Source organism: Protopterus annectens, chromosome 1.part0 (assembly GCF_019279795.1).
Source record: "Protopterus annectens isolate FY-2018-M chromosome 1.part0, PAN1.0, whole genome shotgun sequence".
In the NCBI taxonomy this organism is placed as follows: domain Eukaryota; kingdom Metazoa; phylum Chordata; order Ceratodontiformes; family Protopteridae; genus Protopterus; species Protopterus annectens.
Window position 1 is genome coordinate 783,897,956 of NC_056725.1, and position 25,000 is coordinate 783,922,955.

General features: G+C 42.5%; 1 protein-coding gene across 2 annotated transcripts in view; it reads right to left on the reverse strand.

Annotated features, from left to right (window-relative positions):
• The window catches only part of MRPS12 (mitochondrial ribosomal protein S12), a 327,687-nt gene that overhangs the window by 256,439 nt on the left and 46,248 nt on the right, over positions 1-25,000 (reverse strand). For both annotated transcript variants that reach the window (XM_044063039.1, XM_044063045.1), the window contains exon 2: positions 6,165-6,219. In XM_044063039.1, the coding sequence (XP_043918974.1) occupies positions 6,165-6,219 (55 nt within the window). The remainder of the gene's footprint in view (positions 1-6,164; positions 6,220-25,000) is intronic.

Sequence of the window (25,000 nt, forward strand, 5' to 3'; positions counted from 1 at the left end):
ACTTTGTCATACCTGGTATGTTGCCACACAAACTGTCAGGCTGGCAATCTTACCACTTATATAAGAAGGATAAGAGTCTAATTACCGAAATAAATAACCACATAACCAAAGAATTATTGGCCATAAAGGATTTTTGAAAGTCGATGATTCTGGAATTCAAGATAAAAAAAAATCCTAAATTTGTGAAACAAAGTCTTTATTGGTAATCAGACTTTAATCTAAATGCCTGAAATGAAGTAGCACAACAAAGGGGATTAAACAGGTACAGCATTGTCACTATTCCCAATGTCATCAAACACCTAGGCCTTATACTTGACCCAACTCTTTCCTTTACACCTGACAAAAACACTATGACTAATAACATACTAGTACAACAATTAAAAATAACGAACCAAACTAATGAACCATAAAATAGATAGCGTGGACCAGGAATCCAGGACGCCAAGTCAAATGTTCAAAACACACTCCATCTTTATTGACCAAATAGTTTGAGCGCTTTCATCTCTTCAAGAGAGACTTCATCAGAAACAATGATGCTAATTAATTAACACTTTATATAGTACTTCTAATTAATGATATCACAAAACCTATGAAACATTTAAAGCAGTAAATACATTTAAAACCTGTACTTTAAAATCATAAAATACCATCGTTAAAAAAATTATTTACATTAGCACAATGGGTCTTGAACCTTGTTCAATTAATGAGAATATACAATATTGTGAAAAAATGTTAAATATATGTATATATTTAAAATGTATATATGATATGTATATGAACATATTGAAACCTATGAATACTGAAATACAAACAATATACTATATTAAATATATATTTAATAAATAATGTTTTCATACAATAAATTCATAGATTATTTGACCTTTCTATTAAAAAGGGTACCAAGGAAACAGATTCATTGAGCCCCGGAGGGTACATGGAAGCCAATCTAAACTGCCACTGACTTTCTTTCTTTTTCAGAAAATTTTTCCAGTCCCCACCTCTAATATCAATCTTTGCCATGTCCAATATGCCAAACACAAACTTGTCAAAACCATTACAGACTATACTATGCTTGTATAATGCATTAGTATTTTTACTTGTCCTTATCTCATAAAGATGTTCGTAAATTCTATTTTTTAAAAGACGTTCTGTTTTTCCCACATAAAAATGTTTACAGGTTACATATTGCAAGATAAATCACCCCCCTAGTATTGCAATTACCCTGCTTAAAATGTACCCTGCTCTTCATAATGTTGTTCAACATTACTGTAGGTTCAGTATTAATAAAGGAACAATAGTGACACATACCACATCTTCTAGTCCCTTCATTTACCTTGCTGTTGTCACTTATCTTATTTTCTAACAGTTGTTTCATATTTTTACCTACCCTGGTCACAAATGTGGGTTTACTACCAACCTTGTTGAATATAGTTTCATTAGTTCTTAATATATTCCAACTTCTTACAAAAATACTTTTAATAGCTGGTGTTCTCATATTGTGAGTAAGGACACAGAATGTATTGGAATTGCAACTAGAAATGGGACTGTTGTTTCCCCCATTTTCTCCCAATAATTCAGATCCAGTACCTGCACCTAAAAGAGGTAAATACTTGTGCCCCCATGAATTGTATATATCCTGTAAAGTAGAATTAATTAAATCCAAAGGGTATCCTCTCTCTAAAAACATTTTCTTAAGTAAATCAAATTCATTGTCCAAGTCTTTTTGATTAGAAGTCATCCTAGCAATCCTAATTGCCTGACCTTTGATAATACTTATTTTGTGTACTAAAGGGTGGTTACTTTCAAAATGCAAGTAGGCATTGCAGAATGTATTTTTTCTAAAAACTTTTGATTCAAATCGTTTATTTTGTATGTCTTTGGTTATTAAAGTGTCTAAATAACTAATACCTGTATCATTGTGTTGAAAAGTAAAAGACAAAAAATCTGTACCAGAATTAATATAATCAATGAAATTAGGTATTTCATCTTCCACACCCCCCCATAACATAAAGATGTCATCAAGGTAACGGAGATATAATTTGATGTGGGACCAAAAAGGGCCCCCAAATACATATTGAGTCTCCCAACCAAGTAGAACTAAATTAGAATATACAGGTGAACAAGTTGCACCCACAGGAACTCCAGTAATTTGCTGATAAAATTCCTCCTCGAACCATAAAAAATTGTTATCCAACACAATGTTCATAAATTCACACATAAGCTTCACTCTATCATTTTCCAAATCAGAAAATTTGAACAATACTTCTTCGAATAAAGACAAACCCTGATCCTTAGGAATACATGTAAATAAATCTTTAACATCTATTGTTAAAAATATTAAGTTGTCCTCAAATAATTCTTGTTTAACATTCTTTAAGAATTGCCAAGAATCTTTCAATAAATGGGGTGTCTTATACACTACATGTTGTACATGTGAATCAATAAACATGGTTAAAGGATGTATTTTAGACCCCCTTGCTGCCACTATGGGTCTAAAGGGAGGGTTGGAGACATCTTTGTGTACCTTGGGTATACCAAAGTAACCAGGTATGGTAGGGAATTTTCTAAAAAGGAATTCATATTCACTAGGGTTGATTCTACCCTCTAACAAATATTCATCTAGATAACTGTCAATTCTGGAATAAGAAATATTAATCTGATTTTTAGAAGTATAACTATAAGTATTCTCATCAAAAAGTAATTCCAACATAGCATTAGAATAATCCATACTACGAAAACTGACTATCCCCCCTCCCTTATCTGGAACCATAATCCGAATACTATCATCCTTTCTTAGATCACATAATAAATTGTATTCTTCCTTGGTTAGATTCCACTCATTGAACCTATTGTGTCTAAATTCCTCATACAAATCTTCCATAACTAATCTTTCATATGTTTCTAAAACGGGATGTGGGGGGGGGGGGGTTGTATGTACTCCTCTTTTTTAAAGTATTTTGGACAGCACCAGAAAAATTATTGTCATTGCTGTCCGAAGATTCCATAATAATGGCAAGATTCAACCTCCTTGTGTATAACTTTAAAGCTTCTATATTGTCCACCAAGTCCCCCTTGTTATTAGGAATAAATTTTATACCCTTAGAAAAAAGTATAAAATAATCATCTGTAATGACCCTATCTGAATAATTGTATATGGTAAAACCTGCTTTCTGAAATATTACCTGTTTTTCTACTGTAGGAGAAAAAAAATTTACATCTCTATTTAGTAATGATACCTGTGGTGGGGGGTCTGTTTTCTCTTCTGTGGATAATAATTTCTGTCGTACTCTCCCTCCTTGGTGTAAAACTGCGCCAGTCTTTCTGAGCGTCTGATAGTGGGAAAATCCTCCTCTTCATGATGTAACATTTCCCCTTCACCATTTAACCAACCTGTATCTTCCTCTCCATGGGTGGGGGAATGAATTAAACTATGTCCATGTGGAGGCACATCTCTCTCATGATTGTAGTTAGAATTATACACAGGCTTCCTTTTATTGAACTTATTGTTTTGAAAACTGTTGTTCTTATTTATATATACCATTCTATCCTGATAATCTCTTTGGTCCCTGTTAATTTTACATTTTTTTCTTTTGAAAAATATTAAAACATCTATTGTCTATCCTATCTAACATCTTGAAATAAAAAGCACTGTAATGTGAAAACAATAAATCCTTTTTAATTTTACTGTCTAAATCCTGCACTTCTTTGAAAACACATTCCCTTTCCATTTCATAGTAATGCACAGTTTATACTAGTACAACAAACTGTGTTAAAGGATCAGCTGTCTCCTCCCTTAACCCCAAGAAAACGAAATTGTTACTTTTCACTCCAACCCGAAAAACAACTCCCATCCACCTCACACTTTTATCAAATGATGGCACTATCATTTCTCCCAACCCAACCACTAAACTTTTAGGAATAACAATTGACAACCACCTCAACTTTGATACCCACATTAACAATACAATAAAATTAGTGAACAAAAAACTGGGATCCCTTTACAGAATTAAGCCCTTTCTAACTCCAATAGCTAGGGCTGTTACAGCCAGAACCCACTTAATCTCAACCCTATTCTATGCCTCCTTCCCCTATATATACTATGTACCTAAAAACAACCTCAACAAACTGACCACATCCTATAATAATATTGCTAGGTTTGCCACAGGCTCTCCATTCAGAACCCATCACTGTCGGAATCTAAAACAACTAGACTGGCTAGAATTTCACAACCAGCTTCAATTTCTGCAGCTTCCCATTGTCTACAAGGCCCTGTATAAGCCCACCAACACCCCTATACTCTCTACCATCATTACACCATATAATAACAATAAGAACCTACGTTCCTCCAATAAACTGCTGATTAATACTTCAAGATCCAATCACTCAGCAGGTGACTCCCTGTAAGCTAACTCTGTAGGAAAACTATGTAATTTACTACCCACTGATCTCACTACACAAATGTCACTGCCACTCTTTAAAAAGAATCTAAAGCTCTTTCTTAAGACACACTGGCTCTGCTCCTGTATTAACCCTGACTAACTTTTCTCCTTTCAAATTACAACTACTCTAATACCCAATAATTTCTGACTTAAGAATCTAAATAACAAGTTATTATAAATATAATGCATGTATACATAGATATTGTATTTCAAATACAATACCCATTGATTATTACTGCTAGTTCTATTCCTTGCTTAGACTAATGTATCTTTTATATATTTAGAAAAAAAAATGTTTTTTGTAGCAACTGCTTTTTAGTTCTTGGTAAGTTTTAACTGCTATTACTTTTTTAAATGTACGTATGGATTTTCTATTCTTTTTTTTTTTTTTTGGAGCTTTTCTCCCCGGGCTTCTACTGAAAATGGACATGTATCCAGCTAGACTAGCCTGGTCAACAAATGTAAAATAAATAAAATAAAATAAAAATCAGTCCTCCCTCCCCCAGAGGCCTGATGAGCCACTGCTAAAAATTTACTGATATCCAAACTAGAACAGGTCTCTCTTTCCTTGTTTTACAGTCTGCATTTAACACCCAAAGAATACAAAATATCAGAGAATAAAATCTGTAGACTTATTTTGTTGGCAGATCCATTACTCCGCCACTGCAAACTGCTTAAAAATACTAACTGGTTTTATGCCCCTAACAAAGCTATTCTGTTTCTAAGCACACTCCTTTTCAAGGTTTTAAAGCAAGGCTATTGCCTCCCCCTTCCAAAGATAAAACTACCATTCTAAGACAACTCATACTGTCTCAGAAATTCCCAGGACAACATTTACTCATCTCTTAACTCAAGATTCAAAACCGCCACTGGAGAAAGAGCCTTTTCCGGGACTATAAACTAGAATCGGCTTGCTGCCAAAAATCAAAAAAATAGAAAACTTACAAAGATTTAAAAAATGTCACTGAACATCCGAATCCAGCTGCAACAGCTTCTGTGCCAACTGTTAATACATTACACTCACATCAGTCAACAGCATTAATATAAAATTTGCCTTAAAACAATATGACTGCTGATCAACTATTGTTTTAGTTATGCATTTACTATATTCAAATCAATGTGAATTTTGTACGTCTGTTTGCACTGTAAACTACTGTCTTTCTACTGTATGAGCACAGATAGTGCCTGCAAATGTCAACAGACCAGCTCAATTACCCAATCAAACAGCAATAAACACAGTGACCAGAGCTAAAGTCTTCAGGTCAGGTACCTAAACGCATTAAATTATTTTAACACCACAGAGAACTGCAGTTTAAATTCCTGTTCACAAAGTTACTTCTGGACACCATAGAAGGTTTACACTACTCCAGTTTGTTTCAAATTATAACAGGTGAATCCAACTTTAATAATGAAACAAACCAAAACTTTTTTTTTTTTAAAGAAAGTTGGACTCAGTGAAACTATGCTGAAGTAGATCAGCAGTAAATAATTAGGTCAAAATGGTCTTAATTACTTCATCTGTTATGAATTATAGGAAGCTCCCCCTCAACCAAGGACGCATCCATACATTTGTATGTTACAATGTTATAATTATTATTGTTATAAGTATGTAGCATACTGTTAATGTTTGTGGCTTCTTTTTGTAAGGTACAATGCCAGCAATTAAAAAATGTACTATACCGTTTTGAAACATGAATATATATTAGACTGATTTTTAATCTTTACCTGATTTCTGTCCAACTGTTTCGACTAAACGGGCATTACTTTCATCTCCTATTGGCTGCAATCAAAAATGTGGGAAAAAAGTTTAAGTTGCTCATTTAAAACAATTAAAAATAATGCACAGCATATGAATTTGAAAGAAGTATTATTGTTTTTCACAAAAAAACAGTTCAGAAAGCAGCACTGGTGTGAAAACAGCTCAGTCCCTTAGCACAGAATAACTAAGAGTGCATATTATTCTAAGGTTGCAGCTGACCAGAACAGACACTGACAGATCAAAAAGATACTATGTAAACGAATCTCACTATCTATTCCTGCTGGAGGTCAAACCCCAAAAAGTTGGATGTGCAACCGCTCAAGTTCTCCACATCAGTCTGTTCCCACAGCAGCACCTTTATATCATGCATGAGAATGCATGCACAACAAAAGTAAAAGGTCCATCTGACATGCATTTTCAGACATGAAACAGGAATGGCATGGTCTTGGGATGTGCTGCTTTCAGCTCCAGACACTAAAGCAGATTTAAAATCTTCCCTGTGTACGGAAAGAACTAACCAGGAAAAAAGGTCACATTCTTACTATCCTCAGGCTGTTCCCCAACCAACTCAAGTCCTGCAGTACAGATCCAGATGTATGCCAGTGCTGGTACTACAGGCTACTGGCTAGTCCACCATGTAATGAAAGCAGTACCAGTGCTGACATAAAAATGGGTCACCACCTACAAAGTCTACTCTCGAGCTAGACATGCCATTACTTACAGATTTTACACTGGCATTCAACATAAATGTGAAAGTCCAACAGCCTAATTCACATTTTGTAAGTGGGAGAAGGGCGCTGGAATTCCTGATTAGTTTGCTGCTTGAGGAATGCTGAAGCCATTTTCTTAGAACCTGGCACAGTGTTACTCGCTGTGACAGCATGATAACCCAGGTGTAATAACAATAACAATAAATGTTCTTGCTAACAATGATGCACTTGTAGGACTTACAGTGAACTGTAACAGACAATGCTGTTGGACAGAACACCTACCCACAGTGGGATAGCTTAGTTATTCTTGATTCATTGAGAAGGGTCCTGTCATGGAGCAGCTGCTATGTTAAAAAAAATAACTGTTACATCTAAAATTAAGGACTGTCCTCATTGGGTCCCTTCATTACATTGAATAGCAAGCAGTAAACACCAAAGAGTTATAAGTGGGAGGATTTTACATGTAAAGAGCTAAGAACGTGGGTCCTACATTTAACCTATCTCCCCGAGCCAAGATTCTGACAAAAACTTATAGATGTGTTAAGACCATGTGTCCTCAACACAAATGTTTGCAATTAAGACACCCTTGATGTCTTCAAAGGAGGAAGCCACTCACTTCCCTAGTTGAGTTAACCATGACTGCAGCATTTACCAATGAATGGCTAATTCCATGACGGCAAACTACAACGCAGTTGACAATCGGGTGCAAGGTGTCTGCTTCATGATTGAAAGTCCATAAATAAGTGCCGAGAGGATAACAGCTAGTGCTTATTCCTGAACCTGCACACCTGTTTCAAGTAGATAAGTTGACACTGCTCAGTGTATGAGGGAACCACTCTCCTTTGTTTCTTTTGCCCTGGAAGTGGAAAGAATGCAAAATGAATGGAGTTATTCAGACAGGACTCCAAAATAAGAAGTTATGTATCTACCATAACGTTCCATGTTAGTTGTCTTCTTCATGCCTCCTTTCTTGCTGGATGGGTTCTGAGCCGATCCTCGGCTCCGACTCGGCCAATACTAAAGCTCGAGAGCCAATTCCACCGGCTCGAGGCTCCCCTATATCCCACAATGCTAGGCGGTAACTACTCAGATCTCGTTTGATAGCTAAACCAAGCAGTTCTGGTCTCCACAGTATGGAGAAAAAAGAACCCACCTCTATATAAACCTGAATGTAAGCTACCACAAACATAAAAGGGGGAATAGAGGTGGTAGAACATGTGGGAAGGAAAACTCCAAAGGAAGATCCCAAAATTTCCTATCGGTTTGTCCAGGCTAGGGGGAAGGAGGGTAGGACGCAAGAAAGAAGTCGAGAAGACGACAACTAACATGGAACGTTATGGTAGGTACATAACTTCTTAATGTTAAGTTGTCAATCTCGCCTTCATTCTTGCTGGATGGGACCGCGTCCCTAGCACCTTATTCTGGGTGGCCTATCGGAACAGACTCTTGAGAACAGTGGAACCAAAGTTAGCATGGTTTCTGGAGGCCATATCCAATTTGTAATGTAAAATGAAAGTATGAGGATAAGCCCAAGTGGCTGCTGCACAAATGGAATCTATTAGCAGCCTGTCCTGAAAAGCTACAGATGTAGCTAATGCCCTAGTTGAATGAGCTCTAGGTCTTGACGGCAGTTTTTGATGTCTGATTTCATAGATGAAGGTAATTATAGAGGTAAGCCATCTTGAAAGGGACACTTTAGTAACTGGAAGGCCCAATTTCCCTTCCGCATAAGACAGGAAAAGCTGATCAGATTTCCTGAACTGTTTAGTCCTGTCTAAATAATATCTAAGTTGGCGGTGAACATCTAGAAAATGTAACTTTTGTTCCGACCTGTTGGAATAGTCAGGGAAGAAGACGGGGACATCAATCGTTTGGTTCAGGTTTGTCTCAGAGGAAACCTTACGTAAGAAGGATGGATTAGTCCGGAGGGACACCCTATCTTTGTGGAAAACTAAGTAAGGAGAACGACTGCACACAGCATGAAGATACCCTTCTAGCCGAAGTTATGGCTACTAGAAAAAGTGTTTTCCATGAGAGCAACTTAAGAGGGCATGAAGCCGCTGGTTCGAAGTGGGGGGAGAATCAAGGATGCCAGAACCAAATAAAGTCCCATTGAGGTGGGGGATCTTTGATTGGGGGCTTGAGCAGAAAAATACCTCTTAAAAAAGGTTTTGCAGAGCTTATGGGGCATGATACTGGAGTCCGAGACACCTACATGAAAATTAGATATAGCAGCTAGTTGTACTCTAATGGTAGATGAAGAAGAGCCTAAATGAAAGAGCTCTGCCAGAAAGTCTAGGATAGACTGAATAGGTGCAGTGAAGGGGTCTATATTTTTTGATGCTGCCCAGAAGGAAAAAAGTACAGTTTTGTACCTACCATAAATGTAGATGTCCGATAGATATGCAACTGCAGTCATAACATATGGGTTTGTCCTGCCTCAGGCAGCCCTCGGTCGGCCGAATTCCAAAGTCTGGGTCCGGTGTCGGCTGGTGTCGCCTCCTCTCCGACGTCACAACGGCTGGAGTATAAAGGCATCAGCCGACGCCATCTTCTTCAGTGTTTCTTGCCCCAGATGCCAGGTGCCCTCCTAGGAAGGCTAAATTTGGTAAATGGATAAAAATAATCCCAAACATGCACAACAGTAATAAACAGATACACCATAGGAAATACGCCCAGCTAATGGGAAAAGGGGTAGGGACCCAAAAAGAAGGATACAGAGGGGTAGGAGGTTGGGAAAATCTGACTGCAGTTGCATATCTATCAGACATCTACATTTATGGTAGGTACAAAACTGTACTATGTCCTTCAAGAATGCAACTGCAGTCATAACATATGGGTTGAATACCATAGCCAAGATGGGGGTGGATGGAACTATGATAAGGATGGTGTAGCTAAAATCCCCTGCAGGACTGCCGAAGCAAAGCCTGCTCGAGATCTGGAGTATAAGAGCAGGTTGTAGTGCTTGGTAAATGTATGCATGGAGCTCCATGTAGCAGCCTCTAAAATGTCCTTTGTTGCCACTCCTCTTAGGAAAGCTGTGGAAGTGGCTATAGCTCTGGTGGAATGTGGCCTAATATTGGCTGGCACACCTTTTCCATGGAAAGAATAGCAGAATCTGATGCAATGTCCAATCCATTTTGAAATTGTTTGGAGATTGCTTTTCCTTGTACTCCAGCAGCACATGCTACAAACAGTTGGTCAGACTTTCTGGTGGCCTTAGTTCTGTCCAAGTAGTAGCGTAGTTGTCTGTGTATGTCCAAAGTATGCAGTAGTTTTCCCCCCTTATCTTGAGGATTGGGGAAGAATGTAGGCAGGTGAATAGCTTGATTTAGAGACATCCTGGAAATAACTTTTGGCATGAATGTAGGATTGGTTCTTACAGAAACCCTGTCTTGATGAAAAATGAGGAAGGGAGGCACTGCCATGAGTGCCTGTATCTCCGAAACTCTTCCTGCAGAGGTGACTGCCAATAAGAAGACAGTCTTCCAAGAAAGAAATTGCATTTCTGAAGTTGCTGCTGGCTCAAATGGCGGAAGAGTTAATTTTTCCAACACGTAATTGAGGTCCCATGCAGGTACTGGCTGTTTTCTGGGTGGTTTGATATTCTTTATCCCTCTTAGAAACTGTCTTAGCAGAGGAAGAGAAAACACTGGAGGGTCACAGTTGTATTTTGCTGAGATTGCTGAGGCATGAATCTTTACTGAAGAGTATGAGAGTCCAGTATGAAATAGTTCTGCCAAGTATTCTAATATCTGAGGTATACTCGGTAATGCTGTGTCCTGACCCCTGTTGGCATTCCAGATACTGAATCTCTTCCACTTGGCTGAATAGGTTTTTCTGGTGGAAGGTCTGCGTGCTTCCAGCAAGATCTCTTGAACTGATCTGGAAAGAGTTAGGTGGAGAAGTCATGGTAGCCTCCAGGCTGTCAGATATAATGTTTTCAGGTCTTGATGTACAGTCCTGTAATTGTGTTGTGTTAGGAGCAGGGGCCATAGGGTCAGAGGCCATGGTTTGGTCCGAGTTATGGTCAATAGCAATGGGTACCAGTGTTGCCTTGGCCAGTCTGGAGCTATCAAGATGCCTGTTGGTTGTTCTGCTTTGATCTTCAGTATCACCTTGGTCAGCAGAGGCAGAGGAGGGAATGCATAAATTTTTAGAGAATTCCAGCTGAAGGAGAGAGCATCCGTTTTCCAGGCTAGAGGATGGCGAGTCCTTGTGCAGAACTTTTCCAGGTGATGATTCAAGTGGGAAGCAAAAAGATCTACGTGCGGTCTTCCCCATGTCTTTGTCAGTTGAGAGAAAATTTGAGGGTGCAGAATCCATTCGTGTGGATCCATGAAATTTCTGCTCAGCCTGTCCGCCAGTACATTGTCCTTGCCTGGTACAAACTGGGATTGTAAATGCATCTTCAGGCTCAGGGAGTTTTCCCAGAGAAGCATCGTTAGTCTGCAGAGGGGATAAGAATGAGTGCCTCCCTGCTTGTTTATGTACCACATGACAGTGGTGTTGTCTGTCCTTATTAGCAAATGTCCTTGTTGTAGTGATTTTTAGAAAGTCTCGATTGCATGTATCACTGCCAACATCTCCTTTTGGTTTATGTGCAGATGTCTTTCCTTTGGCGTCCAAAGACCTTGAATGCATCTGCCCTCCATGTGCGCCCCCCATCCATGGTCTGAGGCGTCTGTTGTAATCATTTGGCCTGCTTCAGGTCTGTTGAAAGACATGCCTTTGTTTAGCTGACCTTCTTGAGCCCACCATAAAAATTCCTTTTGCAGACATGGAATAAGTGGAATTATGTCCTCTAGGCTTTGGCTGTGTTGAGACCATAAGTTTTTTAAATAACATTACAGCTTTCTCATATGAAGTCTTGCCAAAGGTATCAGAAGGATGCAAGATGCCATGAAACCCAGGGCCTGCAGGATTTTCCTTGCAGTCAGCTGGGAGAGTTTTGCTAGGCCTTTGAAGTACTCTGGTAAATGCTGCTGTTTTTCCTCTGTGAGGTAGGCCATTTGGTTTTCTGTGTCCAGTTTGGCTCCTAGGAAGATAATCTGTTGGGATGGCAGCAGTTTTGACTTCTGAATGTTGACTGTGTATCCCAAGGCCTGCAGTAGATGCATGACATAGTCCAAATTTTCTTTTAAGGTTTGTTTGTTGTCTGCTTGTATGAGGCAGTCATCCAAGTAGGGGTATATTTGAATCCCCTGTAGTCTGCAGTGTGCCACTACTGATGCCAGGCATTTTGTGAACACTCTGGGCGCAGTAGATAAGCCAAACAGCAATGCTGAGAATTGATAATGCTCTGTCCCTGCAAGAAATCTGAGGTATCTTCTGCAGCTTTGTCTGATTGGGACATGCAGGTATGCCTCCTTGAGGTCCAGAGTGACCAGCCAAGACCCCTTGCCCAACATGGGAAGGAGTTGCTGCAACGTCAGCATTTTGAACTTTGGCACAATGAGAAAAGTGTTTAGAGTTGACAAGTCCAGTATGGGTCTCCATTTGTTTTCTTTTCTTGGAACAAGGAACAGTCTTGAATAAAATCCCTGGCCTTGCTCCTGAGGAGGAACCCTTTCTATTGCTTTTATACATAATAGCTTGGAATTATTCACACCACCAGGCTAGTTGGCCAACACAATGTGTCTGAAATTCTCCAAGTGCAACTAACACTAGGTAAGACTGCAATCCAAACTGTAGCTTGCTACAGATCCCCCACCATACCCCAAGATTCTCACTACACCTTTCTAAACATACTGGAAAATATTAAGATAGAACCAAACACCCTAATACTGGGTGATTTTAACTACCCTGCCATTAACTGGGAAAACTACTCATGTCCCAACACCTTTGCGCAACGGTTCTTGGGATTCATAAATTCCAATGCCATGGATCAACTAATCCATAGTCCCACCAGGGGCTCCAATATCCTAGACCTGGTCATTACCAACATGGGAAATCAATGCTCCATACCTATGGTCACCCCCTCGTTAGTCAGGTCTGACCATAAGCTAATCACCCTTAACATCCACATCCCACCCCACCCCCCAGTAAAGAAACCACCATAAAAAACTTCTCCAAAGCCAACTTCATGCTACTCAAGTCAGAAGTGACAAACTTCATAACACCCATGCAGACGGGAACTGAAAGTTCAACTGCTGAATCCTACACTAAGGCACTGTACGAGCACATCCACTCATGCATGAATCGTGCCATCCCAAATAGAACCAAAATGCTCTCATCCAAAAAGGAAGCCAATCTGGTGGTCCCCTGCCATAAACAAACTTTACAACAAAAGGAAGAAACTTTTGCAGAAAAGAGGAAAATCCCAGGATGCAAAAAACTCCCTTACTGGCCTCAGTAAGAAACTGAGATGCCTCATAAAATCCTCCAAAGCTAGTTACGAAAATAAAATTGCCAAAGATTCCAAAGACAACCACAAAGCATTCTATAACTATGTCAAGAATCTAAATGGCAATGCTCAGATCTGCGCTGAGCTAAAACAGAATGGCATTAAATATACTGATCCAAAGGATATTGCCAATATCCTGGCAGATCGATTCAGTGCCAACTTCAACCCCCTCTCACCACCTAAATCGCCCATCTCAATACCGGAAGATTGCCAAATTCCAGTAATAACGGCCACACAGGTACAAAACGCACTCTCTAAAGCCAAGAATACAGCATCCATGGGACCAGATGACATCCCAGGCTGTGTACTACATGAACTACAATATGAACTGGCACCTCACCTAAGTGTCATGTTTAATCATAGCCTCACCTCAGGTTTCGTGCCCACTGAGTGGCGCAGAGCTACAGTTATCCCAATCCACAAGGGGGATCCACCTTGGATCCCGGAAACTACCGTCCCATCAGTCTGACAAGCCTTATCTGCAAGGCCATGGAGCGTATTATCATGGAACTTATAAACAAAGACATTGGCAACCTTCAAACACTGGACACCACCCAGTTTGGGTTTGTGAAGGGCCGATCTTGTCTCCTGAACCTGATTGACTTCTTTGAATCAGTCTCCAGAGCCATGGACAAGGGTAAGGTGGTCCATACAGCCTATCTAGACCTTGCCAAGGCCTTTGACACCATCCCCCACTCTGGAATCATAGATAAACTTACTAAGTTGGGCATTAATCCCTATGTCACCCAATGGGTTGCTAAATGGCTTACTGATAGAACCCACGCTGTAAAAGTAGTCGACTCCAAATCCAGCTCCAGACAAGTCACAAGTGGAGTACCTCAGGGTTCAGTCCTGGGGCCGCTCTTGTTTGGCATCTACTTCTCTAAAGTACAGGTCAACACTAAGGGACTCTGGCTAACAAAGTTTGCAGATGACTGCAAACTGGGAGCCATTATTGAATCCCCAAATGATGTGGATACTCTACAAAAGGGCCTTACAGAAACAGATGCTTTGTGCCAGAGCCATGGGCTCAAGCTCAATGCCAAGAAATGTATTGTTATCCCCTTTGGGAAAAAACATGTATCCATGAATTACCATATAGGTGGCAGTACACTAAACACAGAAAGTGTGATAAGAGACTTAGGGACACAGGTGGACAGTGGTCTCACCTTCGATAACCACATCGCCACAACAGTCAGGAAATCCTTCTATGTGGCACACCTCATCACGAAGGGCTTTTCATCCAGAAAAAAGGAGGTCATTGTCCCACTGTACTCATCCCTCATTAGACCCATTATAGAATACAACACCCCATTTGGTATGTACCTCTCAAGACATCTGCAACAACTGGAAAGGCCTCAGAAATAACTCACTAAAAGAATCACAGGCCTAAAGCAGATGCCCTACGCTGACCGCCTTAAAAAACTCCAGCTATACTGTGTCGCATATAGTCTACTCAGAGGCGATCTCTGCTTAACATACAAGGCCATGTCAAACCCAGAGCTGTTGGACATGCTGCACTTAAAGAAATCCCAATCCCTCAGAGCTACATGCTCCAGGGATCTAAACCTTGTCATCACAATAAACAAAACATGCTGGAGGGATAGGTTCCTGACCCAGAGACTCCCCAGACTCTGGAATAGATTGCCCATACATGTCAAGCAGAGTGCCTCTTTGGACCTCTTCAAGAGGAACCTTGACGATTGGATGGGAGAAAGGAAATTCACCCCAGGGATCACGTCAGTTGCCCTGCTAGACAGGGGTCCAGGAAAGTAAATAATGTGGGAAGAAATAGCCAGGGAATTCTTATGGCTAGGCTTGTATAGGCCCTAGGGCTGATAGCCTAGTACCAACCTATGAACCTATGGAAACTTGAGAGAGTGCCTCTGCCCTTTGATGATGTGGCAGGTTTGGCATGCCTTGTCTTATTGGTAATGTGTGGAAGTGGAATCTGTAACCTTTGTGTATCAAATCCAGAATCCAGTTGTCCTTGGTTAAGATATGCCAGTTTTGTGAGAATAAGGATAATTTTCCGTCCAAAGGTGCTTCTCTTTGAGCCTTTGTAGGCGGTACGAAAGTCACGTCATTGTGATTGTCCTTGTGGTGCAGCTGAACTGTCTGCGCCACTTCTTTGATTTGGAGGTTGCCATTGGCGGCCCCTGTAAGATCCTCGGTATTGCCCTCTACCTCGGGCACGTCTTCTTTTTCCCCTTTGAAACTTGTCAGAGCCGGGGAAGGACCAATTCTTTGAGGGCCAGTTTCTGCTGAATCTGGGTGGCTGAACCTGAAGGAAATCCTTGACTGTCTGTACTGACTTTGCTTTTTCCTCTATGGATTTCAATACATCTTGTGCATTAGCACCAAAAAGCTTCTGTTTTTCCAAAGGTGCATCCAGTAACTTTACTTTAACATGGTCAGGCAAAGACTGATCCTTTAACCAAGCATGTCTACGTATCACAGCCCCAGTCATAGCTGCCCTACATGAAGCTTCCAGTGCATCATAACCACACTGCAGAAAATGGTTATTAACCTGCTGAGTGTTATGTATATGATCCTGCAATGCCTTTTTATCAATAGGCTCAGGAGAGGCTAACTTTTTCTGTAAATCATCCAGGAGAAAATCTTGGTATTGAAACATGTGAAAAAGGCAGTTAAGTGACCTCATGGCTAGGGTAGTAGAGGTATATACTTACCCCATCTCTCCAGGGACCTTGCTTCTCTGTCCGCTGGCAGTGGGTTTTTGGCAGAGGAGGTAGCCACTCCCTTGGGGCCCTGTGAAATCATTTCTAGATCCACAGAGTGGGCCTTAAAAAGGTGCTTGTGAGTGTCAGGGACCCTATAATATCTGTCCGGCTTGACAGGAGCAGGAGGAAGAGAATCAGGGTTAGCACTGAAGTCAGAGAAAACATCATCCAAAACATCCATAACTGGTGGAATAGCCTAAGGTCTGTGCTGGGGAAGCTTGAGGAAGGTACGAAGCCTTTTCCTGGAGTCAGAGAATTCCTGACCCTGCCATTGAAAATGTTCCCTCATGGAATGCAGGACTTCACCAAATGAGAAATCCTCTGGAGGGGAGGCAGAGGGAATTGATTCCTCAGCATCAGAGTCCTCGTAGGCCTGGAAGGATTCTTCTTGGGTATCAGAATGCTCAGAATCCCCAGAGGCTTCATCCGAAGAGAGGTCGTCCGCCTGCTCAGTTCTAGGCCTTTTCTCTGCAGGTGGCTGAGAATCCCTGTCCGGATGAGGCTGAGACCCCCTGATAAGGGAAATAAGATCTGCAGCCAGAGACATGATCTGCTTATCAGAAGAAGGGGCCTGGGCAGGTTTAGGATGGGCCTTGGCCTGACTGGTGGCCTTAGCACGTGCAAAGGCCTTGATGGACATGGATACAGGAGGCCTAGCAGCCCCACGTGCAGGCGTAACCTTGTCCACAGAAATGGTGTCGGGTAGATCCAGAACTTCGGTTTTCGGAGGAAAATCAATAACCGGCACCGGAGAGATCTCAGAGACCGAAGGTCATGTTAACGCTGTGTCGTCAGCCTGGAGCGGTTGATTTACCACTTCCGAAGGGACCGGAGCACTAGCAGAGGGTTTAGGAGTAGCATCGGTAGTGGACGCGGGCCGAGGATGTCGGTCCCGGTCCTTGCGTTTTTTAGCAGATTGGGGTGTCGGTTGATCCGACGGCATGATATACGCAAAAGATTCACCGAAAAAGTCCTCGGCGAAATCTGCCCGGCGCCTGAGAGTGCGCTTATTAAAGCAAGCACAGGCAGCACAGGCCGAGACGTCGTGCTCTGGGCACAGGCAAGGAAGGCAGAGAGAATGGAAGTCCTTATGAGGTATTTGTTTACCACAAGACAAACAATAATTAACTTTCTCAATTTGTTCTGACATCGGCTGAGGCAAGAATAAATGTTCCCCAATGGGGTACTGAGCTTTTAGATGACTTCGGTACTGAAAACACAGGAGCTGACCGACCAGCACTTGCAAACTGCTTCTGCTTCGGGCACCGCGCGGCAAGAAAGACTGAAGATGGCGTCAGCCGATGCCTTTATACTCCAGCCATTGTGACGTCGGAGAGGAGGCGACACCAGCCGACACCGGACCCAGACTTTGGAATTCGGCCGACCGAGGGCTGCCTGAGGCAGGACAACCCATATGTTATGACTGCAGTTGCATTCTTGAAGAACATCGTTTCCACTTACTATTATAAATCTTCCTGGTAGAAGATTTGTGAGAGGCTATCAGGATGTTTTGGACCGAATGAGAGATTAAGGGAAGCCTGGCTAGGGTAGGAATTGGAGAAACAACGCTGTGAGGTTGAGAGAATGAAGGGAGTGGTGCAGCTGGCCCGACTGGTGGGTCAACAGATCTGGCACCGGGTCCAGATGCCAAGGCTGCTCCAACAGGTAATGATGGAGGAATGGAAACCATATCTGTCGAGGCCAGTAAGGGGCAATGAGGATCATTGTAACTCTCAAGGTGATAGCTTTCTGAATTAATTGAGATATCAGTGGAAAAGGGGGAAAAGCATACAGAAGTCCCCGGGGCCAATTGTGGACTAGAGCGTCTCTGGTGGGATGGCCTGATAACGGGAAGAGAGTGAAGAAGTCGTGACACTTGCTGTTTTGGGGAGTAGCAAAAAGATCGCAGCAAGGCTGGCCCCATCTTTGGAAGACTTCTTCCAGCACTGATTTCTTTAGAGACCACTCGTGGGGCATGAGAATGGCCCTGCTCAACTTGTCCGCAATCACGTTGGACCTCCCGGGAATGTGCGTTGCTATCAGAAAACGCTGAGAAGAAATCGCCCACTGCCAAAGTCTGAGTGCCTCTCGACATAAGGGGTAGGATCTGGTTCCGCCCTGTTTGTTGATGTACCACACTATGTACATGTTGTCCGTCTGAATTGCAATAGTCCCTGTGGGAAGAGAGTCCTGAAGGGCTTGCAACGCTAAAAGCACTGCTCTCATCTCAAAGACATTTATGTGCAAGTGGCACTCGAAAGGTTGCCACGTGCCCTGGACTGTCCTGCCCTGATAATGCCCCCCCACCCGATCAGGGAGACATCTGTTGTCACCGTGGCGACTGGGGGGGGGGATGAAAGGTCTGCCCTGGAGAACTTGAGGTGATGTGATCCACCAAGACAGGTGATTCTTGCATGATTGAGTTATTAATATGATGTGAGACATCGGGAGCTGTTGGAAGGACCATTGAGTAAACAGCATCCATTGGAGGATCCTCATGTGGAAACGAGCTAAGGGGAGAAGGGTGATAGTAGCTGCCATGAGTCCTAATACCTTCAAGACTACCCTGGCTTTGACCTTGTTGCACTGTAATAGAAGGCAAACTTGTTTGCGGATATCTAACACTCTTTGCTCTGCAAGTCTGGCGGAAAGATTGAGTGCATCTAAGGTGGCGCCTATAAAGGTAATAGATTGACAAGGCGACAAGGCAGATTTTTCGAAATTTATTGAAATGCCTAGAACTTGGCAAGTTTGGATGGTGAAGTCTCTGGATAGAAGCAGTTGATGTCTGGTGGTGGCGGTAAGGAGCCAGTCGTCTAAATATGGAAACACCTGGAATCCTTGACGTCTCAAGTGAGCCGCGACCACTGCCATGCATTTGGTAAACACTTGGGGGGCTGTAGTGAGACCACAGGGCAGGGCTCTGAACTGGTAGTGACTGGCTCCCAGCCTGAAGCGGAGAAACCTCCTGGAGCATCTGTGCATTTTGATATGGTAGTATGCATCCTGAAGGTCTATCGAGCACATCCAATTGTCCTGACCCAAGAAGGGTAGAATGGACTGTAGCGTGACCATCCAGAATTTTGTTTTTTTGATATAATTGTTTAACTTGCTGAGATCCAGTATAGGTCTCCAGTCCCCTGTTTTTTTTTGGTACCAAAAAGAATTTGGAGTAGATTCCGGATCCTTGCTGGTCTGCTGGGACTGAATGGATAGCTCTTTTTGATAGCAGCTTTGATATTTCTAGTGCTGCTTGTTCCCTTAGACTGGGTGGAACGTCTGGAAGGGATCCTTTGGCTTGGGATGGGATGTGAATAAAGGGAATTTTGTAACCCTCGGATATGATTGACTGTACCCATTTGTCTTGGGTGAGGGAAAGCCAGGCTTTTGGGTACAGTGAGGGAAAGCCAGGCTTTTGGGTACAGTGATAATCTTCCCCCGACTGCCTCCGAAGGTGGACAGCTGGGCAGCTCCTCAGGGATGCTGAAAGGGTTTATCAGAGAAAGTTTCTCTGCTACCCTGGTTTTGCGGACCTCCTCTGCCTTTAGGGCGGTGTCTATTGTTATTCCCCCCTCTGCCTCTAGAGGGGAATCGACCTTGTGCGTCAGATGAGACTCCCTGAGGTTTGCGGAACCACATTTTTCCTCCCCTCTTAACTTTTGGATAAGGTCTAGAAGGGGTAGAAAAACGGACTCCCACGGCAGAGAGAGTCTTACCTTCCACCTCGCACCTAGTCAATGTATCCTTCACCTGAGGACCAAACAATGTTGAGCCATCAAAAGGTGAATTGGTGAAGGACGCCTTGAAAGGGTCTGCAAAATTGCAAAGCCGCATCCAGGCGTGACGTCGTAAAGCTACACCTGTGCCTGCGGCCCTACTCGCCCCATCAGCAGCATATGAGATAAACCACATGGAGGAGTTAATCGAATTCAGGGTTGCCAACTGGGAGTTCATTTTGTCTTGGAACCCCTCAGCTGTTGGATCCTGTATAGCCTCACCCATATTTTTGAGCTAATCTCTCTGGAGACGGGTGAAGTGACACAAGTAGTTCAGCGACCGCATTGAAAAGGTCGCTGATGAAAACATCCGCTTACCGTACCTGTCCATGGTCCTAGACTCCTTATTAGGAGGATGGACAGGTACCGAAGGATCGGCCAACTCCTCCTTAGTGGCTGCGGCCACCACCATGGCATCAACAGAGACACCTTTAGATAGAAACTATTTCTCCTTAGGGGCAGTAATAAATTTTGATGGCTTCCTTGGGGGTAGGTTCCACTGAATCAGAGGCCGTCCAAGCCTTCCTTGCCACCACTTCCATAAGGGGGTCAAAGGGAGGGGACACCCAGGAGGTGGAAGGGTGAGAGCCAAACGCCTCAAGGTAAACTGACTCGTCCTTTGAAGGGTTAAGGGCGGGCCAGTTCCCCCTCTGTTTCAGGATTTCAAGGATGTCAGCAAAGGAGACATCCTCAGAGGGGGACCGAGGGGAACCTTCAGATTCCTCCAAGTCAGTGTCAGAGGTGATAGACTCAAGGAGTCAATGTGCTTCCTCTTGCACTGTCTCTTCCGAGGGGGTTCTCCTACCGGATCAGGAGAGGCCTCGGAAGAGGAGGAAATTCCCAATGGGGAAACCTGAGGAGCTGGCTTTCTGCGGTCTGACACAAGGGAATGGGTAGAAATCTCTGCAGGCACTGAAGAGGGAGGAGCTGACAGAGCCGACTGTGGGGTAGACACTGGGTCTAACACGCTCCGCATGACCTCGAAGGCACCCCTATCAGGCAAGGCCGGAGGTCCCCACTCCGAGGAGACAAGGACCCCCCCCCGGCACCAACAGGGACGGCTCCGAGGCCGATGTCAGAGCCGAACTCACCAGCGCCGACGCTCCAAGAGGGAGAACGGTGTCGGACAAGGGTCCGATGCCACTCGCCCCCTCGAAGCAGACGAGGGAAGCTCGGCGCCGAGATCCCTCCATTGAGGAAATCGGAGGAGACGACGGAGCAGAAAGGGAAGGTATCGGCTCCGAAGCACCGACAGCCATGGCTCCGATGAGCCCCGGCTCCGAACTCAAAGGAGTCGGAGGAGGAATAAAATCAGGGATGGAAATAGCTGCTGACTGTTGAGTAGGGCTATGCAGCATTTGGGCCAGTGCCTCGGACTTGAGAAGTCTACTCACCACCCTTTGTAAATCATGGTCCGACAGCCTGGAGGACCGAGAGGAATGAGACCTATGGCTCCGTTCCGATAGAAGAGGGGATCCCGGAGCCGAATGGATGGAGCCGATGGAAGGGGACCTAGGCCGCTTCTTTGAAGGTGGCTCCGATAAGCCTATCGGAGCCAACTGAGTCTTGTCAACCTCGGCTCCAGCCGGAGCCGAGGTGATGGTATGAGATTTGGAAACATCGGCTCCAGCCGGAGCCGATGTCGAAGCCGTTTTAATGCTTCCAGGGGACGGCTCTGAAACTGGAGCCGACGGTCTGGAAGTCTTAGAAGGCTTCCCCGATACAGACTGGGTCGGGGGGCCTTCAGGCTTTAACAAGCCACATAGAATCAACTTATTTTTGCGTTCCTGCAGGACTCTAGGGCTGAATGCATGGCACACAGCACATGAGTCCTGCAGGTGCAAAGGTCCCAGGCAATATACACAAGAAGTGTGACCGTCTGTCAGAGACATTTTCTGACAGCACGAATCACACTTCTTGAAGCCTGAGACCTTGGAGTCTTTAGACATCCTAAAAACTGTGTGAAGAAAAACACAAACACAACACACAGACCCACCCTTAACCAAAATAAAAATCCAGTCACACTAAAGGACTAGGGGAAGGAGAGGGAGAGGGCCAAAGGCCTAAAAGTTAAGAAGGGAATAAAAAGGGAATTCTAACACAAGAGGGGACCCGATTTAAACTAATGGAATACTTTAAATAAAAACTATACTAAATGGAATAAAACAGGGGTTGAAATAGAAGTTTCTGAACAAGAAAACTTACTAACCTGCCAGAGCCGGTAGAAGAAGCACCTCATCAGCTAAGCGGCAAACGAGATCTGAGTAGTTACCGCCTAGCATTGTGGGATATAGGGGAGCCTCGAGCCGGTGGAATTAGCTCTCGAGCTTTAGTATTGGCCGAGTCGGAGCCGAGGATCGGCTCCGAACCCATCCAGCAAGAATGAAGGCGAGATTGACAACTTAACATCTACCTTTAAAAAATAAATGTGTACATCCTAATGGAGACCCTCTCCTTATAAAACAATTATAGTTCCTTGCAAACAAGCACCATTTGCTCCCATATCTATGAACAGAAATGACAGCAACAATGAAAACATTTTTCCCAAGAAACAAATATCAATGCTGCTAAGCTACATACTCAAACAGCACAAAAGAAATCACGTCAACCGCAAAAACCAAAACCCAACATGGAATGGAGATGCAGGACTCATTTAACCCTCCCCCCCAACTGCTGGGCATTTTCAGTCTGTCCATAGAATACTATTTTTAGCTATTTTTAATCTTTGTATTTAAAGCTTCCATCTACAAAATGGTTAAACAGTTATTCATATCATTTTCCCTGAACATTACTGGCATAACTAGCTATAAAATATCAAATAAATAAAAAAAAAAAACACAGCACCTACAAATCATCTAGGTATAAAATGTTACTGGACTGAGCCCTTACCCTCCAAAATAAAGGTGCGGCTACAGCTTAAATATAATGAAAAAAACAATAGTTCTTAATGTCATGTGCATCTTGTCAATATACACAAAGAATGAAAAGATCATTTTTATAAAGAATCTTATACAGCTTTTAAGTGTGAAATCACACCAAATGTATATATGTGTATATATATATATATATATATATATATATATATATATATATGTGATTTGACAGCTTTGATGAATTTGTTTTGAAGAGAACTGAAAGCTATACATTTGTTTTCAGCTGACTTGATTTCTAAAAGTTGCAGTCTGTCAACTTACAAAAGCTACTATGGCCCAAATTCCACCCTACCTTCAAATGATAATTTCTCTCTTGTTGTTGTTTCTTTCGGCTTTTCCCGGTTAGGGGTCGCCACAGTGGAACTCCGGTCCGCTAATGATTGGCAGTAGATTTTTCCGTGCCGAGTTGCCAGCTCTGACGCACAACCTACAATGAAGGTACGCCCGTTCACGCATGTCTCCACACAGAAGACGCTTTAGCTGAGAATCGAACAGGACAACGTCTTACTGTGAGGCGACAACGCTACCGCAGCACCACCAAATGCTTGTCACGTTCTCATGACAAGACTCCTTGGTAATCCCATTTTCATTGTGCTTTGCACAGTCCCAACAACATTTAGTGAAGTAGGAGAACAGAATCTCAAATTCTGGGCAGGCCTCCGAGATGTATTTTTGTTTCTCATTTCATAAGCACACCAACAATGATTAAAATACAGTGTGCTACATCTTGAAAAAATGCAAAAAATATATACATTACTTCCAATAAATGAAAAGCAAATCAAAAGAATCCAAATGGCTGTATGAGACAACTGGTGGAACAACAAAACTGGACCACTTCTCCATAACTGCACAAAGTATTACAGCAAATTTCTCAAAATAATGTTCCATGACCCTCAGCTAGAAAATACTCTCAGCTGGTAGTGTCAGCAGTAGAAAAATATACACAGCTTTATCTCCTTGTAAAGAAATGGCTCAATGCACAGGAGTTTAAACAGAGCAGAGAGATCGTAAGTCTGGAGACAAAAAAATTGAGTATTCAGGAAAGTTATAGTATTTTTACTTCTGACATATTAACAATTCAATTATACAATGACTGGCAATTAATATTCTAAAACGAGCATGCTGATTGGCCAGCTCAACCAGCGTGCCCATTGTAAATCCCAGACTATACCAACAGAAAAAAGGTCCGGTCACCTGGACTTTTTTCCACTGATATATTCTCTCAGTTTTATTTTTATAGTTGTTTTAAAAAATAAATAAATATGTAGTCCAGACTCCGGACATACGAGAGACAGTATGGAGAAAATATGAGGAAAATCAGGTACGTTATTTAAAATTAAAGACACGTACCCGATTTCCCTTGTATTTCCTCTATTCAAGCTCTCTCCTAACTGCCCCAAACTTTTTTTTTTTTTTTAATTTAAAAAAAAAAAAAAAAAAGGAGATCTTTTCTCCGTTGCTTACTTTCCCCAAGCACTGATGTACTGGCTATTGCTAGGAACGCAAGTCCCAAATGTATGCGCAGTACATCAGCTAAATCAACTATGAGATGTCCAGTGGCAGAAGGACAGCATGCTGCCGTTATACAAAGACATTATTTAACAAAAGTAAGGTTTTGTTTTCTTAAATAATGTCATTGTATAAAAGGTTTTGTTTCCTTAAATAATGTCATTGTATAACAGCAATAACCCATGTCTGGGTGTGGGTAATGCTAGATTTACCCACAGTTGGCTTTGTTTGGCCACTCAGGCTTTGCCCTCATGACCAAACCACATCAACCGTGGGTAAATCTAGCATTACCCACACCCACATGTGGGTTATTGCTAAATTAACCCACAGTGCCAGCAAAGAAAACTTAGTACAACACAAAATGCCCGACTGTGGCAGTTGCTTTTACTGACAATTTTCCAGTTGTACAATTGTGAACGACTGATTCAGTTTTACTGGTATATCTTTAAAATCTGGCAAGTGTTTGTTATTTACTGCATTGCACTCTTGCTAAGGTTTCTTAGTTCTAAATCCAAATACATTCTGAAGTGTGCTACTTTACCCCCCCAAAAACCTTTCTGAATGTACTATTTAAGCAATAACCCATGCCTGGGTGTGGGTAAAGCTGGATTTACCCACGGTTGGTTTGGTCACGAGGGCGAAGCCTGAGTGGCCAAACAAAGACAACCGTGGGTAAATCCAGCATTACCCACACCCAGAAGTGGGTTATTGCTATTATACAATG